General features: G+C 51.1%; 1 protein-coding gene across 2 annotated transcripts; it reads right to left on the bottom strand.

The window, feature by feature from the left end:
- LOC140457107 (transmembrane protein 179B-like) lies at nt 1-13,367 on the bottom strand. 2 transcript variants are annotated; one of them, XR_011953321.1, is made up of 6 exons: nt 13,232-13,367; nt 7,431-7,624; nt 6,025-6,165; nt 5,323-5,401; nt 3,731-3,971; nt 1-431 (listed from the first exon to the last, which is right to left on the bottom strand). XR_011953321.1 is itself a non-coding variant. In XM_072551106.1 (5 exons), exons 1-5 carry the CDS (start codon nt 13,325-13,327, stop codon nt 3,795-3,797), a joined length of 687 nt encoding a protein of 228 aa, XP_072407207.1. In that variant the 5' UTR covers nt 13,328-13,367; the 3' UTR covers nt 3,523-3,794. The 2 variants fall into 2 exon arrangements, 1 of the variants encoding a protein (XP_072407207.1); XM_072551106.1 differs by lacking the exon at nt 1-431 and having other exon boundaries at nt 3,523-3,971.
- Between the last annotated feature and the right edge of the window lie 4,823 nt (nt 13,368-18,190).

The raw sequence follows: 18,190 nt of genomic DNA, 5'->3' as shown, positions 1-18,190 counted from the left end.
TTTGAGAACTGAAAAACAGATTTTATTTATTTATAAATGCACCATGGTATTAGTTCAAACACTTCCATTAGATCTCCAATCGCAATTTTAAAAATGTTAACCCACGGACAGTGACCGGCCAAGATGGAGTCCACGGACTAGTTGGCAGGCGTATGCGCTGGCATCTTGAACCTCTCCTTACTCCCAGCTGAAGTTCCCTGCCTGCTTCAAGGCCACCATCATCCCAGCGCCAAAGAGAAATGATGCAGCGTTCTACAATGACTACCACCCCGTGGCTCTGACCGCCATCATTATGAAGTGCTTCGAGAGGTTAGGTCATGGCTCACTTCATCTCCAGCCTTCCAGATTGCCTTGGTCCTTTGCAATTCACTGAAAATCGGTGCGACGGGTCCCCAGCCATTTCCTTGGCCCTACGTTTATCCCTGGAATATCTGGATAACAAGGATACCTACGTCAGGCTCCCACTTATTGACTACAGTTTGGCCTTCAAACAACATAATTCCAAATAAATTTATTCATAAACTCAGACCTAGGTCTCAGCTTTCCTACTCTGTAACCGGATCCTCCATTTCTTGACCCATCGACTGCATTCAGTAAGAACGGGCAGCAACTCCTCCTCCATCATCCTTCTCAACATAGTTACCTTGCAAGGCTGTGTATTCAGCCCCCTTCTGTACTACTTATACACTCATTGCCGTGTGGCCAAATTTCACCCTAACACCAGTTACAAGTCTGCTGACGCTACCACCATTAGATCTCAAAAGAAAAACCAGACAGAATACAGGAAGTAGAGAGCGCTTGGTGGGCGTGGTGTAAAGACGACAATCTTTTCAATGTCAACAAAACAAAAAGGAGCTGGTCATTAACTTCAGGAAGCAGAGTGGAAGTTTCGCCCCAGTCTGCAACAAAGCTACTGCGATGGAGATATTCCAGACCGTCAGAAGTTTCTGGGACTGACTATCACCAACAATCTGTCCTGGTCCACCCATGTTGACACATCGGTCAAGAAAGCACAACAACGTCTCTGCTTCCTCAGGAGGCTAAAGAAATTCAGCATGCCCACAATCTTGCCAGTTTTTGATAGGATATTTTCTATGGTGTATCTATCTGGATGCATAGCTGCTCTTCCAAGGAAGCCAAGAGTCTACAGAGTCATGAACTCAGCCCAGTCCATCACACAAATCAGCCTTCCATCCATCCCCCCCCTCACTGCCTTGGGAAAGCAACCAACATAATCAAACACCTTTCCCACTCCAATTATACTCTCTTCTGTCGAGGAGAAGATATAAAACTTTGAATAGGCACACGCCTCAAGAACAGCTTCTTCCCTGCTGTTATCAGACTTTTGAACAGACAGCTCAAATGTTAGTTCAGATCTCTCTCGCTCTTCAGCTTTGCCACGGTATTCCGCACTCTGTTCTGCCACCCTGATGCACTTGGTGTTGTATGATCTGCCTGTGCAGCGCGCAAAACATTTCCCCACGCTATCTCAGTACAGCAAATCAATGAATCCAGGAATCAGTTACAGGTGAGCAGTCAACTTAAATCCTGTTACAGATCCCTGCACTACAAATGTATGAATCTGACACAGCATCTGTGTGAATGCTCACTACCATATGCCTGCCGTTAGGGAGGGTGGGATCTTCCTGAAGAAGTGATGAGTGTCCGTGATAACCAAAAGTTCCTTTTCGCGGTCACTTGGGAGAATAAGAAGGAAGTAGAAGGTGGTAGTTTTCTCAAAATCTTGTCTCCTCCTTTTGAATAAAACTACATTTGTGCTTCAAAAAAAAAATTGAGCAAGCTGGAAGATAGTCCATCTTGTTTCACACACCAGGTCAGGGACAGCAAGAGTGGCATAAACCCTGATCTTCTCTTCAGACATTTGCTGACCAAAGCTGTTTACAGATATCGTTTCACATCCCTGGAGCAGTTGTGACTTGAACCTGGGATACGACACACTGTACCACAAGAGCTTCTCTCTTCAAAATCTCAGCCACAGGACGTCTAACCCTCCTAGAGGGGTAGGTGCAACCCTTCTGCTTTACATTTTATGCAAAGTACTACAGCAGCCAGCACACCCTTCCCCTTGATGCTGTCACAGCCCAGTTTGAAGTGGGGTTCAAACTGCTGACCGTCCGGCTGAGATGGGATACAATTGCAGAGTGCAGCTCGATGGATTCGCAATTAGGAGTGAGGTCCAGGAGTAAGTTTGCATTGAGAGACTGGCTCACCTCATTTCACACTCAGTCAACAAAACACCCTTCACCACAGGCTCAGGGGAGAGTTGAGCAAATAGATAAGCAGGTGGAGGCCATTGCTGAATAGTATGCAGTTTCAAAAGGGCAGAGTAGACAACTCCTGTTTCCAAGTCCGATATTACAGACAGTGCTGACTTATTGCAAGCATTGGCCTGGACCTTTTCTATTTCCTACTGTACGTAATTGTCTTTTCAGATTAGATTAGATTCCTTACAGGGTGGAAGCAGGCCCTTCGGCCCAACTAGTCCACACCGACCCTCTGAAGAGTAACCCACCCAGACCCATTTCCCTCTGACTAATGCACCTGACACTATGGGCAATTTAACATGGCCAATTCACCGGGCCTGCACATCTTTGTGACGGTGAGAGGAAACCCATGCAGACAATGTGCAAACTCCACACACAGTCTGCCCGAGGCTGGAATCGAACCTGGGACCCCAGTGCTGTGAGGCAGCAGTGCTAACCATTTAGCCACCGTGCCACCAAACACAGCAGTGGTTAACACTGAAATTTAACATGCTGTAGTACAACCGGCATCCCGCAGAAAGGGCAGCAGTGGGATGAGGGGACTGCAGTGTCAGATAGACTAACCAGGGTAGCTGGGGTGTGTGTGGCAGGTGGTAAATGGACAGTCCCTATCAACTACAGGAACAGCCCCAACAACTACAGGAAGGTTTAGAAGATGAATTATTTGGTTGCTTGGTGATACAGAGCTTGATTATTGCTGGGAAAGAAAAAATATACTTTATTTTGTTTTGCACTCATCAGAACAGTTTGCAAGAATACCAATGTAAGGGGAGAGTCGACATTCATACTGTACTGAGAGGAGGTAACTGTACCCTCGCGTGGTCGAGGTCTTAGCCCTCCCTCCCTTCAAGACAAATGTCACGTTCTGCTTTAACTCACACGTTTACAAATTGTCCCAAGGAGCGCAGAGAAGGAAGCTTTAGTTTGGCAGATGATTTGTTACAAAAAACCAGTTTGTCCACATGTCACTGAAAAGCTGTTGCTGATCAGACTGGTGACTGTCTCAGGTTCTCTGCCAGGACGACGTAGCACTCACCCTGTGCCTATGAATCGACAGCCTTCATTCCCCCCCCCCATCCCACAGACATGATCCCTTCCCACCCCCACCTGCAGAAAACCTCTCTCAGTTCCCAGACCATTCCCCCCACCCCCCCCCAGATAAGGAACTCGACTACAATCAACTCCGGTTGGACGCTGGTCCAGAGTAAAACAAAACCATTTCAAAAGAGGAAGTCACTTTGAACAGACACCAGCCAGCTGCTTTATGTATTCCATGCACACGCAGGCAAAAATGGTACCCCCCCCCGTTAGCACTAAGTCCCAGTTAGGCAGTCACCAAGGCTGGAATCACAGGAACTCGCCTTTAGTCAGTCGTACGGAATCCTTTGAGCAGGGGAGAGAGAGAGAGGGGAAACCCTTACAAACACAAACAGGCAAATACACACATCCTCACGCGACTCTTCTTGCAGCTCATCCCACGTTTCCACTGCAGCGGCCGCGAGGGGGTTTTCACGGTCGGGTTCCCGATGGGATCAAGGGTTTGGTCTCGGACGTGATTCCGGCCACGGCTGTGCTCCACTCGGGATCGGCCCCGTTCATCGGCCTGAAGCCGTCGAGTCGCCTCCACTGCACGACGAGGACGGTTAACACCACGAGCCAGAAGAAGAAGTTCACCCAGGTCGAGGTCTGCAGAAACAAGATGGTACTCCGAGCAGTCAGCGTGTTGCGAAGACGCAATTATTTTGAACGTTGTGGTTCACGGAGGTGCCGGTGTTGGACCAGGGGTGGACAAAGTTAAAAATCACACAACACCAGGTGACAGTCCAACAGGTTTATTTGGAAGCACTAGCTTTCGGAGCGCCGCTCCTTCATCAGGTAAATCCAAAAAGCTAGTATGCTTCCAAATAAACCTGTTGGACTGTCACCTGGTGTGGTGTGATTTTTATTTTTAAAAATGCAGGTAAACCTGTGTAGCCACAAATCCAGGAGGGGAGTGAGCAGGTCAGAGGATCTCCATATGGGCCTAACCAGACTGGCTATAAACAGGTCCAGGCAGAGGGCTGTGGGGAGGTGGAGATTGGGGGGGGTGTGGGGGGGGGGGGGGGTGTCTAGCAACTGTCCACCCCTCCCCAATGGTTATGTTTGACCTGGGGAGAGGGAGCATGCTCAATGCTCTCACTGCCTTCAGAGAGGAGGTGGGCACTGTGGGATAGGTTCAGGGCTTCATTTCCCTTCCCGCCTCAGGCGACTGACTGTGTGGAGTTTGCACATTCTCCCCGTGTCTGCGTGGGTTTCCTCCCACAATCCAAAGATGTGCAGGTCAGGTGAATTGGCCATGCTAAAATTGCCCGTGGTGTTAGGTAAGGGGTAAATGTAGGGGCATGGGTGGGTTACGCTTCGGCGGGTCGGTGTGGACTTGTTGGGCCGAAGGGCCTGTTTCCACATTGTAATGTAATCTAATCTAAACTCCATTTTCATTTACTGCCCTCCCTACCACCCCCTCCCCACTCCCCTCCACTTTATGGTTTGCATTGTCCTTCATTTGCTTGGAAAATGTTGAACTGGCTACACAGGGGTGTTTTTAATAGTGGCAAATGCTGGTTTCAAAAAAAAATTTTGAGATGGTGATTTCGGTGGTTGGTAGATCAGTTGCACGTGAGAACAAGGCACGAGTCAGGAGGGTGAGGGAATACTCCCGACTTGCCCCTGGTTGGGGGCAGCCCCACAACACAAGAAAGTCAACCCCGTCCAAGGACAAAGCAGCCCCTCCTTGATTGGCACCATATCCCCACTCCCTCCACCACCGACGCTCAGTAGCGGCAGGGTGTACCAGCTACAAGACGCACGACAAATTCACCAGACTGTCCCACTTCACTTGGATTCCAGGAGAAAGTTTGAGTACACGGAGCGAGGGGGGACTGGGCCGACAGAGGGGTATCATAATTTAAGGTAAGCTGAAGTTGCCACAGAGTGGGGGTTCAGACACAGAAAGGTCATAACACTAAAGAACACAATAGTAAAACGGTCTTGGTCTCACCTCAGCACTGGTAAAGTTTTGGTAGAATCGGGAACCGTTGTATGATGATGTCCAATTCATTTTCTCACTATCTGCGCAACTGAGGAACAAGAGGGGGTTTAGAGCCAGACACTGTGTTTGTTCCATCGCCCCCCCCAACCACACAGCCTTGCCACGAAGCCCTGCTCCTCCCATAACTCCCAGCTCACTCAGACAAACATCAAAACTACATCCAGGACAACACAATCCCAGAAGAAACATTGCCCAATTGGAGGGGTCAGCGCCGAGGGAGCGGGCGCACCGTCAGAGGGTCAGCGCTGCACCATTGGATGAGGTGACTTTAAGATGGGGCAGTCAGCTAAGAAAACCCCACCCCCCCAAAAAAAAACACAGAAAATGACCTAGGTCATTCCCACTGCTGCTGTGAGACAGTTGGCCGCAACGACAGAAGTGGCCTCAGTTCAAAAAAAGAAGTGATTTGTTGGCCGTGAGGTTCCGAGATGGTGAAAGGCGCTAGGGAAATGCAAATCTTCTCTCTGCCCTCGGTCCTTCGGGCTCTCTCTTGGTTTTGTAATGAGCGAGGGGTGCACTCTCCAACTCCCTGCCTCTGGAAGCCCCATGCTTCATCATCGAAACACCCCTCTCCCCCCCCCACCCTCCGCCAGGGACTGGGGCAATTGCAGCCACATGGCACCACCGCACCCTGGCACCGGTCCTCCTTACCTCTTGATGCCCACCCTGGTCTCCGAGAGAAGGGACTGACAGAACGAGCTGAGGCCGACTCGCAGGAGGCAGCCAGCGACCAGTAGGAGGAAGAGGAAGATGCCGGCTGTCACCAGACAGGCAGTGAGCCATCGTGAGCCCCTGAGCATCCGAAACACAAACAGAATCTCAGTGTGACCAGCCATCTCTCTGCACTACCCCATTCCCCCACTACAGTCTCACCCCATCGCTTCCCCATCCCCTCGGTCTCTCCCTCCATCCCCAGTCTCATCCCCACCCAGGCACCTCTGTCTTTCCCACGCCAACATCACTCCCCCTCGATAATCTCCATTTTCCCCAAACCCCTTCCCCAGCTCTCCATCCCAACCCCACCCCTAACTCCTCCCGGTTTCTTCCCCAACCCGCTCCCCACCCCCCACCATACACAGTCTACATCCTGGTCTCTCACCATCTTGTCCATCTCTCCACCCCCACCCAACCCTGTCCTTCCTCATCTCTCACCCCCCCCCCCGGGTCACAGGTCAAAGGTGATTGATTCTGTAGATCAGAGACAGACTGGATCAGTTAGTTAGGACAACGTTCCCTGGAGTTCAGAAAAACGAGGGGGTCATCTCATAGAAACTTATAAAATTCTAACAGGACTAGACAGGGTCAACACAGGAAGGATGCTCCTGGTGACCCAGGGGCTCACACTCTACAAGAGGCTGTTTTAGACTGAGATTCAAAATTTCTTAACCTGGGGAGTGGGGAGCCTGCGAGACTCTGCCACAGAAAGCAGGTGAAGATGAAATATTGAATGTTTTCAAAGAGGAGTTTGATCCTTTTAGCCTGAAGGACTCTCTCAGGATACGGAGCACAGGGTGGGCGGGGAAAATCAGGAACAGGGACTGAGTTGGACGATCAGCTGTGGCCATGTTGAATGGGGGCCCAAGAAGCTGAATGTCCTCCTCCACCTCTCTCACAGTTTCCTAATATCGATCGATCCTCACCCCAACTCCGTTAAAGACCCTGGCTGTAGCCTGCACGCCAGTTTACCCCGCTGTGACGTGGGAGGGGAAAACGTGCATTGCTATAGCGCCATTGGAAGGAAGTTGGGCACAGGCGACCACGTGACGCCGCACCTCATCAGGAGCTGATGTCGGTCGGATTTAAAGGGCACCTTTTTGGGGGTGTGCGGGGGCTCGGCCAGAGGGAGAGTTATCGAGGGGACACCCAGACGTCAGGGAGGGGGGGGGGGCTTCCTCTCAGTGGGTGGAGGTGACTGGGGCTGAGAGGTAAGCTCCAAGAAACCGGTGCACTGCATCGCGCAGTTGGCAGTCAAGGGAGGGATTTGGAGTACATCTCTCCAGAGGGTCTTTCACCATGGACAGTCTACCACGAGCGGGCACAGGAGCTCCAACACTCACCTGTCTGTTTCCTCAATGAAGCTGCTGTAAATGAAGTAGAAGACAGTGCAAAAACAGTAGATGGCGACACCCACTGAGACAGCACTGACGAAGCCGCAGAGGGTGACGCTGCCAAATTGCTCCACCACCAGGGATTTTGCCGTGGAGTTGTACTTAGCCACGCCGTAGAGGATACAACCGGAGCCAAACTCTCCCTGAAACCAGAGCACAGGCATAGCGATCACAGACTCCAACCAGGAGCCCCCTTCACCCCAGAGACCAACACCAAGACTAAAGAGGAACCAGTGCTCACCATCTTCACCTTGCCCAAACAGCACCCCATCCCCTACCAACCCATCTCCAACCGAGCAATGCCCCAAACCACCCCTCCCAAATCCCCAGCCAACTACGACCCCCAAATCCTCAACCAATGCCCGCCAACGTTGACCCACAAACCCTCAATCGATGCCCCTCACCAAACCTCAACTAACCTTGCCCCCCCCAAAGTCCCTCACTACCCCCCCTCATTCAGCCATCCTTCATCCCCCCCCCAAACCAAACCCCCTCAATCTCCAACCAATTCTTCATTTCCCCCCCCCAATCTCCAGCCAATCCTCTCACCAACACCGCCCATATTCCTCAGCCAATCCTCCTCCCCCAAGCCCCCTCACCAACCCCCCCCTTTCCCCAGCCAAGCCCCCTCACCAACACCCCCCCCCCTTTCCCCAGCCAAGCCCCCTCACCAACCCCCCCCCCCTTTCCCCAGCCAAGCCCCCTCACCAACCCCCCCCCCCCCTTTCCCCAGCCAAGCCCCCTCACCAACACCCCCCCCACCATTCCCTAGCCAAGCCTCCTCCCCCACACCCCCCCCCATTCCCTAGCCAAGCCTCCTCCCCCCAAATCCCCTCACCAACCCCCCCCCCCATTCCCTAGCCAAGTATCCCCTCTCCCAAACCAATGCCCCTCACCAACCCCCAAAACCCCAGCCAATCCCCCTGAGTGTGGAGACTGAGGGAGCACTAGGCTTGGGTGGGGGGCATGGCTGAGTGGTGGCCTTGTCAAGGTGGTAGAGGCTTGGACGTTTCTCTCCAGGTCACTTGCTGCATTAAACAAGCTCAGGGGAAGTTTACCACATTAAAGGCCAGAGCTACATCAACGGATGTTACTTTTTTGTTTGTCGTGCAAATGAAACCATTTTAATCAATTAATAAATCCACAGATCATACAAAGACACTATACAATTTCAAGTCCTGTGCTTTTGGGGACACGGCAAGGCAAACAAAAAATCTCAAATCATGAGATCTATCAGGAGACAAGCATCATTTCATTAATATTCCCAGGGATCGGAGAGAAAGAGAGCAGTAGCAAGGAAGAGGGTGAGGGAAGAGTGTGGGGGCAGTCACAGGGAAGAGGTCTCACTACTGAGGTATTGGTGGGGGGGTGGGGGAAAAGAAGAGAGGCAGAGACAGAGAGTCAGGGGTTGTGGGGGTAGAGGGGAGAGATGGGTACTGACATAGCTGACTGACAATCCTGTGTCATCAGGAATGAAAACTTCCACCTTGGAAAAACCAGTGGTCTTTGTATCTGGGACACCGCCTACCCACCTCAGCACCAGGAGTGAGAGAGACAGAGTGAGATCTGTCAAGTCCTCACCTCTACCCCTCACAGCATACCCTTCATTGTAAAATCACACACCTTCGCATAGGGAGAGATAACAATTGGCTCCCCACTCACCAAACCTTCCGACAGCTCCTTCAAAACCCAAGAGCTCTACCATCTGGAAGGACAAGGGCAGGGGGTACATGGGAACACCACACCCCCTGCAAGTTCCCCTCTGAGCCACTCACCATCCTGGCTTGGAAATCCTTTGCCATTCTTTCAGTGTCACGGAGTCAAACAGCCTAGTGGTATTATCGCTGGACTGTTAATCCAGAGACTCCAGTCGTGTTCTGGGAAGCAGGTTCGAATGGTGGGATTTGAAGTTAATTAAAAAAACATTTGGAATCGGGCATCTAATGGTGACCAGGAGTCCATTGCCGATTCTGGGGAAAACCCACCTGGTTCAGGGGAGGGAACCACCATCCTTACTCGGTCTGGCCTACATGCGACTCCAGACCCACAACAAGGGGGTTAATTCCTAACTGCCCTCTGGGCAATTAGGGATAGGTAATAAATGCTGGCCAGGAATGAATTTTTAAAAGATTCCGGGAATTCCCTCCCTAAGAACATTTCTCTTTATTCATTCAGGAGATGGGGCAGCATTTATTACCCATCCCTAATTGCCCAGGGGGCAAGTCAGAGTCAAACCCCTTGCTGTAGGTCAGGAGTCAAGTGTAGGCCAGACTGGGTACGGATGACAGTTTCCTTCCCTGAAGGACATTAGTGAACCAGATTTCCCAACAATCAGCAATGGTTTCACAGTTTATCATCATTAGATTTTTAATTCCAGGTATTTAGGGAATTCAAACTCTATCATCTGCTGCAGCAGGATTCAGATCTAGGACACTTATCTGGACTAACAGTCCAGCCATAATACCGCTAGGCCACCATCTCCCCTGTGGACTGCAGCAGCTAAAGAAGGCAGCTGAGCACCAACTTCTCAAATGGACCAGCAAAATCTCAATCTCTGAAAAGACAAACAGCCCACGCAGAAATAAGACCTCGCTGGCTGTTGGAAAGGGGTGCATAATAATTTTTAAAAAACTCAAAACAAGTTCCTCCACTTCTGGCCTGCCCTCCCAGACTAACCCGCTCAGCGACAGAGGAGAGGCATTCCGAGGTTCCAGTCTCAGACACATTCCTAAGATCATAGCCACCGAACTGCACCATACCAGAGTGCGGGCCAGGAGAGGAGGCATGGGACTCCTTCCCTCTACAGAACTTGAGTCTGTTAGAACTGAACAACCGCTGAAAAGTTACAGTGCAGAAAGAGGCCGTTCAGCCCCTCGTGTCTGTGCCGAGGAAACGAGCCACCCGTTCAAATCCCATCGACCAGCAGCCGGGGGGCTGTAACCTTGCAGCTTCATTTTAAAATGAGTGAAGGGGTTTCCTGTCGCAAACACTGGACTGGCCAGAGAATTCCAGACACCTACCAGCCTCTGGGTGAAAAGGATTTGCCCTCACGTCCCTTCTTATCTTTCTGCCAATCACCATAAATCCGTACCCCTTAGAAACTGACCGTGAGAGGAATAGATCTCCCCAATCCCCTCATTATTTTGTACTGCTTGATTCAGCCAGCCTTCAGCCTCCCCTGTTCTAAGAGGAAACAACCCTAAACTATCCAATCTTTCTGCAGCGCTGCACTTTACAAATTCTGGAAACGTTCTTGTAAATTTCCCCTGTACTCTGTCCGGAGATATTACATCCTTCCTGTAACGTGGGGACCAGAACTGTAGAGAAACCTCCACAGCTGTGGCCATGAGATTTCCAGCATTGCATCCCTGCTCTTAGACTCAGCACCTTACCCAGTGAGGGAAAGCATCCCAAATACTTTCTTTACTGCCTTATCCACCCACCCTGCCACCTTCAGAGATGTGTGGGCAAGGTGTTTCAATTAGAATGTAAAAGACGGGAGTTTTCTTCTCCTCTCCCCTGGGTCAACCACCCCCCCAACCCCCCCCAACTCAAAGCACAGCATCTACTCAAATTGCTGGTCATGGGATCTTGCTGTGCGCAAATTGTCTGTCTTTACTTTTAGATTAGATTAGATTACAGTGTGGAAACAGGCCCTTCGGCCCAACAAGTCCACACCGACCCGCCGAAGCGCAACCCACCCATACCCCTACATTTGTCCCTTACCTAACACTACGGGCAATTTAGCATGGCCTATTCACCTGACCTGCACATCTTTGGACTGTGGGAGGAAACCGGAGCACCCGGAGGAAACCCACGCAGACACGGGGAGAACGTGCAAACTCCACACAGTCAGTCGCCTGAGGCGGGAATTGAACCCGGGTCTCTGGCGCTGCAAGGCAGCAGTGCTAACCACTGTGCCACCGTGCCACCCATCATACTTGTGTGCGATTGGCTCTGAATCGGCTCTGGGAGTGCCAGAGAGCTACTGGACTGTGAGGGGCATCACCTAAGCAGCCAAAAATGCCTTGCTTTTAAACCACATGCAAGCTGTTGCCTTGCACATGGGACCAGCAGGCACTCACATCATGTTTTCACCCCATACCCTCTCAGAGAGGGATAACACAGCCCATTTGGGGGGGGGGGGGGGGGGGGGGGGGATATCAAGATATCAAAACACTAACCCTTTCCAGAGTCTGACTAGAAAGCAGAGACAGAGCTCGTTCTGTGTGGCTCCACAACCCCCACTTTTTAAAATTATCTCCTGGAGAGTTTACTGGGTTATGGGGAGAGGCTGAATAGGCTGGGGCTGTTTTCCCTGGAGCATCAGAGGCTGAGGGGTGACCTTGAGGTTTATAAAAGACATGGAGGGGCATGGATAGGATAAATAGACAAAGTCTTTTCCCTAGAGGGAAAACTAGAGGGCATAGGTTTAGTGTGAGAGGGGAAAGATATAAGAGAGACCCAAGGGGCAACATTTTTACACAGAGGGTGGTACTTGTCTGGAATGAGCTGCCAGAGGATGTGGTGGAGGCTGGTACAATTGCAACATTTAAAAGGCATCTGGATGGGTATATGAATAGGAAGGGTTTGGAGGGATGTGGGCCGGGTGCTGGCAGGTGGGACTAGATTGGGTTGGGATATCTGGTCAGCATGGACGGGTTGGACCGAAGGGTCTGTTTCCGTGCTGCACCTCTCTGTGGAAGGTTTGCGTTATAAGGAGAGGCTGTATAGGCTGTGACCCTTTCTTTTTACACTGGAGTGTAGGAGGTTGAGAGGTGACCTTATAGAAGTTTATAAAATCAGGAGGGGTATCGGTGTTGATGGCAGTTATATTTTCCCTATAATGGGGCATTTCGAGACTCGGTGGCACATTTTCAAGGAGAGAGGAGAGAGATTTTTAAAAATGCATAAAGGGCAAATTTCTTTTAAACAGAGGGTGGTTCACATGTGAAATAAACTTCCTGTGGAAGCGGTAGATGCAGTTACAATGTTTAAAAGACATTTGGATAAAAACATGGATAAGAAAACTTTGGAGGGAAATGAGCCAGCAGCCCATTTGAGACTAGTTTAGTTTAGATTAGATGGGCCAAAGGGTCTGTTTCTGTGCTCTATGACTATGACAAGAAAGCAAGCCCTGACTGTATACTGTAACAGCTAGGTGCTGGTAATAATTGTTTCTCCTCTGCCTCAGAATGGAGAAAGATTTGTGAAATTGATATTGTCCAGCACGTGTTAGTTACCAGATTAACACTGGGGGAAGTCATTTACAAAAAGTTTTCTCTTCAACTCAATGCTTTCCCAGAATCACTTAGCTTTGGGAGGGGGCGGGGGGGGGTTCATTTTGAAAAAGAAACCGTTTTACTTTCGAACAGATTTTAATTCTATGCTAACAAGCGTTAACCATCCACCTTGCCTCCACTTCCCCAACCCCCACACCTTCACAAGTAAACAGCTTTTACAACTGGGATGGAATCCTTTTGAAAAAAAAAGTTTCTCGACTATAGAAGGAGCAACGCATCTGAAAATACCAGAAGTAATTTTTTTTTTAAAAAGTGGCCTCAACAACATTTTTTTTTCCTCCCCTTGGTCGCAAAGTTTTGTTCTGTGTTGGACAAGGGGTCTGGTTTCATGACAAAGTCCACATTAATATTTAGTCAGAGGGACTAAGGGCTGGTTGTCCCTGTGTTGTTCTGCTCACACACATACACTCTGGATGTCTCTCTCTCTCCTCCTAGTCTAGTCCATACCTGAGTAACTGTAACCAGAGCAGCACTGACAATCCCACAAATAAAAGCAGCTGCATAAATCGACATCTCCAAACACTGAAGCAGAGAAAGCGCCATCTTCCAAACACCGATCACAGAAACACGGAACTTGCGGTAATGTTGTTTTTTTATAAAAGAGGAGGGGATGTGTGTTCTTAGCACAGCCCTTTCCCTCACCTGACATTCATTTGCCGAATAAGACGGCCCATAGCCTCTGACCAACAGATTTGCTCCAATTTACGAATTACAAACCTCACTTCACATCTCAGGCGTGTGTGGGATTCACACATACACACACGAAAAGGCCCACATGTTGTTAATTTAATTTTCTGAACAGCGGGTAGTTTTCTTCCCCGTCTGGGGGGTGAGTCCTGCATTGAGGTTATGGGGAAACCACTACCCAGACTTAAGACTGACATTCAGTGCCAGCACTGAGGTTTAAGGTGAGGGGGGGGGGGGGGATTTAAAAGGGACCTAAGGGGCAACTTTTCCACACAGAGGGTAGTGTGTGTCTGGGATAAGCTGCCAGAGGAAGTGAGTGTGATTACAACATTTAAAAGGCACCTGGATGGGTATGCGAATAGGAAGGGTTTAGAGGGACACGGGCCAAGTGCTTGCAAATGGGACTAGATTAAATTTAGGATATCTGTTTGGCATGGATGCGTTGGGTTGAAGGGTCTGTATGAGGTTCTGGATTAGTGGTGCTGGAAGAGCACAGCAGTTCAGGCAGCATCCAAGGAGCAGCGAAATCGACGTTTCAGGCAAAATCCCTTCATCAGGAATAAAGGCAGTGAGCCTTGAAGGGTGGAGAGATAAGCTAGAGGAGGGTGGGGGTGGGGAGAAAGTAGCATAGAGTACAATGGGTGAGTGGGGGAGGGGATGAAGGTGATAGGTCAGGGAGGAGAGGGTGGAGTGGATAGGTGGAAAAAGAGATAGGCAGGTAGGACAAGTCCGGACAAGTCATGGGGACAGTGCTGAGCTGGAAGGTTGGAACGCGGGTGAGGTGGGGGAAGGGGAAATGAGGAAACTGTTGAAGTCCACATTGATGCCCTGGGGTTGAAGTGTTCCAAGGCGGAAGATGAGGCATTCTTCCTCCAGGCGTCGGGTGGTGAGGGAGCGGCGGTGAAGGAGGCCCAGGACCTCCATGTCCTCGGCAGAGTGGGAGGGGGAGTTGAAATGTTGGGCCACGGGGCGGTTTGGTTGATTGGTGCGGGTGTCCCGGAGATGTTCCCTAAAGCGCTCTGCTAGGAGGCATCCAGTCTCCCCAATGTAGAGGAGACCGCATCGGGATCAACAGATACAATAAATTATATTAGTGGATGTGCAGGTGAAACTTTGATGGATGTGGAAGGCTCCTTTAGGGCCTTGGATAGAGGTGAGGGAGGAGGGGTGGGCACAGGTTTTACAGTTTCTGCGTGGCAGGGGAAGGTGCCAGGATGGGAGGGTGGGTCGTAGGGGGGTGTGGACCTGACCAGGTAGTCACGGAGGGAACAGTCTTTGCAGAAGGCGGAAAGGGGTGGGGAGGGAAATATATTCCTGGTGGTGGGATCTGTTTGGAGGTGGCGGAAATGTCGGAGGATGATTTGGTTTATGCGAAGGTTGGTAGGGTGGAAGGTGAGCACCAGGGGCGTTCTGTCCTTGTTACGGTTGGAGGGGTGGGGTCTGAGGGCCGAGGTGCGGGATGAGGACAAGATGTGTTGGAGGGCAACTTTAACCACGTGGGAAGGGAAATTGTGGTCTCTAAAGAAGGAGGCCATCTGGTGTGTTCTGTGGTGGAACTGGTCCTCCTGGGAGCAGATACGGCGGAGGCGGAGGAATTGGGAATACGGGATGGTGTTTTTGCAGGAGGTAGGGTGGGAAGAGGTGTAATCCAGGTAGCTGTGGGAGTCGGTGGGTTTGTAAAAAATGTCAGTGTTAAGTCGGTCGTCATTAATGGAGGTGGAGAGGTCCAGGAAGGGGAGGGAGGGGTCAGAGATGGTCCAGGTAAATTTAAGGTCAGGGTGGAATGTGTTGGTGAAGTTGATGAATTGCTCAACCTCATCGTGGGAGCACAAGGTGGCGCCAATACAGTCATCAATGTAGCGGAGGAAGAGGTGGGGAGTGGTGCCGGTGTAATTACGGAAGATCAACTGCTCTATGTAGCCAACAAAGAGACAGGCATAGCTGGGGCCCATACGTGTGCCCATGGCTATCCCTTTGGTCTGGAGGAAGTGGGAGGATTCAAAGGAGAAATTGTTAAGGGTGAGGACCAGTTCGGCCAAACGAATGAGAGTGTCGGTGGAAGGGTACTGTTGGGGACGTCTGGAGAGGAAAAAACGGACGGCTTGAGGCCCTGGTCATGGCGGATGGAGGTGTAGAGGGATTGGATATCCATGGTGAAGATGAGGCGTTGGGGGCCGGGGAAACGGAAGTCTTGGAGGAGGTGGAGGGTGTGGGTGGTGTCTCGAACATATGTGGGGAGTTCCTGGACTAGGGGGGATAGGACAGTGTTGAGGTAGGTAGAGATGAGTTCACTGGGGCAGGAGCATGCTGAGACAATGGGTCGGCCAGTGTGGTCAGGCTTGTGGATCTTGGGAAGGAGGTAGAACCAGGCAGTGCGGGGTTCCCGGACTATGAAGTTGGAAGCTGTGGGTGGGAGATCTCCTGAGGTGATGAGGTTCTGTATGGTCTGGGAGATGATGGTTTGGTGATGGGGGATGGGGTCATGGTCGAGGGGGCAGTAGGAAGAGGTGTCCTCGAGTTGGCGTTTGGCTTCAGCGGTGTAGAGGTCAGTGCGCCAGACTACCACTGCGCCCCCTTTATCCACTGGCTTGATGGTGAGGTTGGGATTGGAGCAGAGGGATTGGAGGGCTGCGCGTTGTGAGGGTGAGAGGTTGGAGTGGGGGAGGGGGGTAGACAGGTGGAGGCGGTTAATGTCCCAGCGGCAGTTGGAAAAAAAGAGGTCGAGGGCAGGTAATAGGCCAGCGCGGGGTGTCCAGGTGGATGTAGTATGGTGGAGGTGGGCAAAGGGGTCCTTGGAAGGTGGGCGGGAATCCTGATTGTGAAAGTAAGCTCGGAGGCGGAGGCGACAGAAGAATTGTTCGACGTCATGGCATGTATTAAATTCATTGATGCGAGGACAGAGGGGGATGAAGGTGAGTCCTTTGCTGAGAACTGATCGTTCGTCTTCGGTGAGGAGGAGGTCTGGGGGGATGGTGAAAACTGGGATCTGGTGTGGGTGTAGAGCTGGGAGTGGGGCGGAACCTGTAACTGGAGTGAGTGTGATGGTGGGGGGAATGGGGGTGGAGTCATGAGCAGGGGTAGTGTTCCCCTCGGGGTTCTGGGGGGTGGGATAGTGACAGTGGGGTCTGTGGGGGGCATGTCAGCAGAATGCAGGTGAGTGGCGCTGGTGGGGGGTGGAAGTGGTGGTGACCACGGCAGTAGGGGTGGGGGGAGTCACTGAGCATGTGGCATCAGCGATGATGAGGGGCAGAAGTGATGTCAGGTGTGATGCATGAGGAATTGAGAGGGGTGGAAGTGGTTGTGGGAGTGGCTGTATGAGGGTCAGTGCTGAGGGAGTGCTGCACTATTGGAGGGTCAGTGCTGAGGAAGCAGGCATTTTCGGAGGGTCAGCACTGAGGTAGCAGGCACTGTCAGAGGGTCAGTGCTGAGGGAGCACTGCAGTGTTGGAGGGTCACTATTGAGGGATTGGGCATTGTCAGAGGGACAGTGCTGAGAGAGCACTGCACTGTCAGCAGATCAGTGCTGAGGGAGCTCTTTACTGTCAGAAATTCAATCTTTCAATTGAAACATTAAACTAAAATGTATCGTTGCATAAAATGATCCCGTCTCCAACATTCCCTCAGTACAAATAGCTACAATAGGAGATGGATTTAGCACAGCAGTTGAAGGGTATTCACTGTTGGATCATCAGGGTCTGACTGTAGTTCTAAAGAATTCAGCTATGTGACTCCCTGAATTAGCAATCCTGTAACCAGGCTCATGATCTTAATAAACCAAGAAAGGGAACAGAAGTAGGAAGGATGTCATGAAATTTGAAAGGGTTCAGAAAAGATTTACACGGATGTTGCCAGGGCTGGAGGGGAGGCTGAATAGGCTGGGGCTGTTCTCCTTGGAGCATCACAAGCTGAGAGGTGACCTTATAGAGGTTTATAAAGGTAAAAACAATGACTGCAGATGCTGAAAACCAAATACTGGATTAGTGGTGCTGGAAGAGCACAGCAGTTCAGGCAGCATCCAACGAGCAGTTTTGGGCAAAAGCCGAGGTTTATAAAGTCATGAGGGGCATGGAAGGGGTGAACAGCCAAGGTGGGGGAAGTCCAAAACTGGAGGGCATAGGTTTAAGGTGAGAGGAAAGATTTAAAAGGGACCTAAGAGGTAAATTTTTCACACAGAAGGTGATATGGAGTGATCCACCAGAGGCAGTGAGTACGCTTACGACATTTAAAAGGCACCTGGATGGGTATGTGAATAGGAGGGGTTTGGAGGGATATGGGCCAAATGCTGGCAATGAGACTGGATTAAATTTTGGATATTTGGTCGGCATGGACGAGTTGGACATGAGGGTCTGTTTCTGTGCTGTCCATCTCTCCCTATAGCTCAAACCCTCCAGCATGTGTGCCATTCCCCACTGGAAGCAGCAGAAGGAGTGGTGTCGATGCAGACTTGGAGCTAATGCCCTATGACTCTGGGTCAGACTGACTGCTGTCAATCATTTCCAGCGGCCGCGCCCCCCCCAGCCTCGGTTTACGACAGTGCCGTCAGTCAGGTGGCGCTCTCTCTCTCTCTCTCCGGCGGCCTGGGCAAGATGGCGGACGGGGTAAGTGGACGCTGCCGGTTACAATCCGCGGTGTATCGGCGCCATCCCGGCTCCGAGCGGCCGGCTGGCGGCCGCCACACCTCGGCGGGCCTTCCTCACTGAGCTGTGTGCCTCCATTTCCC

This window comes from Chiloscyllium punctatum, chromosome 31 (assembly GCF_047496795.1).
Source record: "Chiloscyllium punctatum isolate Juve2018m chromosome 31, sChiPun1.3, whole genome shotgun sequence".
In the NCBI taxonomy this organism is placed as follows: Eukaryota; Metazoa; Chordata; class Chondrichthyes; order Orectolobiformes; family Hemiscylliidae; genus Chiloscyllium; species Chiloscyllium punctatum.
This window is presented reverse-complemented; position numbering and strand designations above follow the sequence as displayed.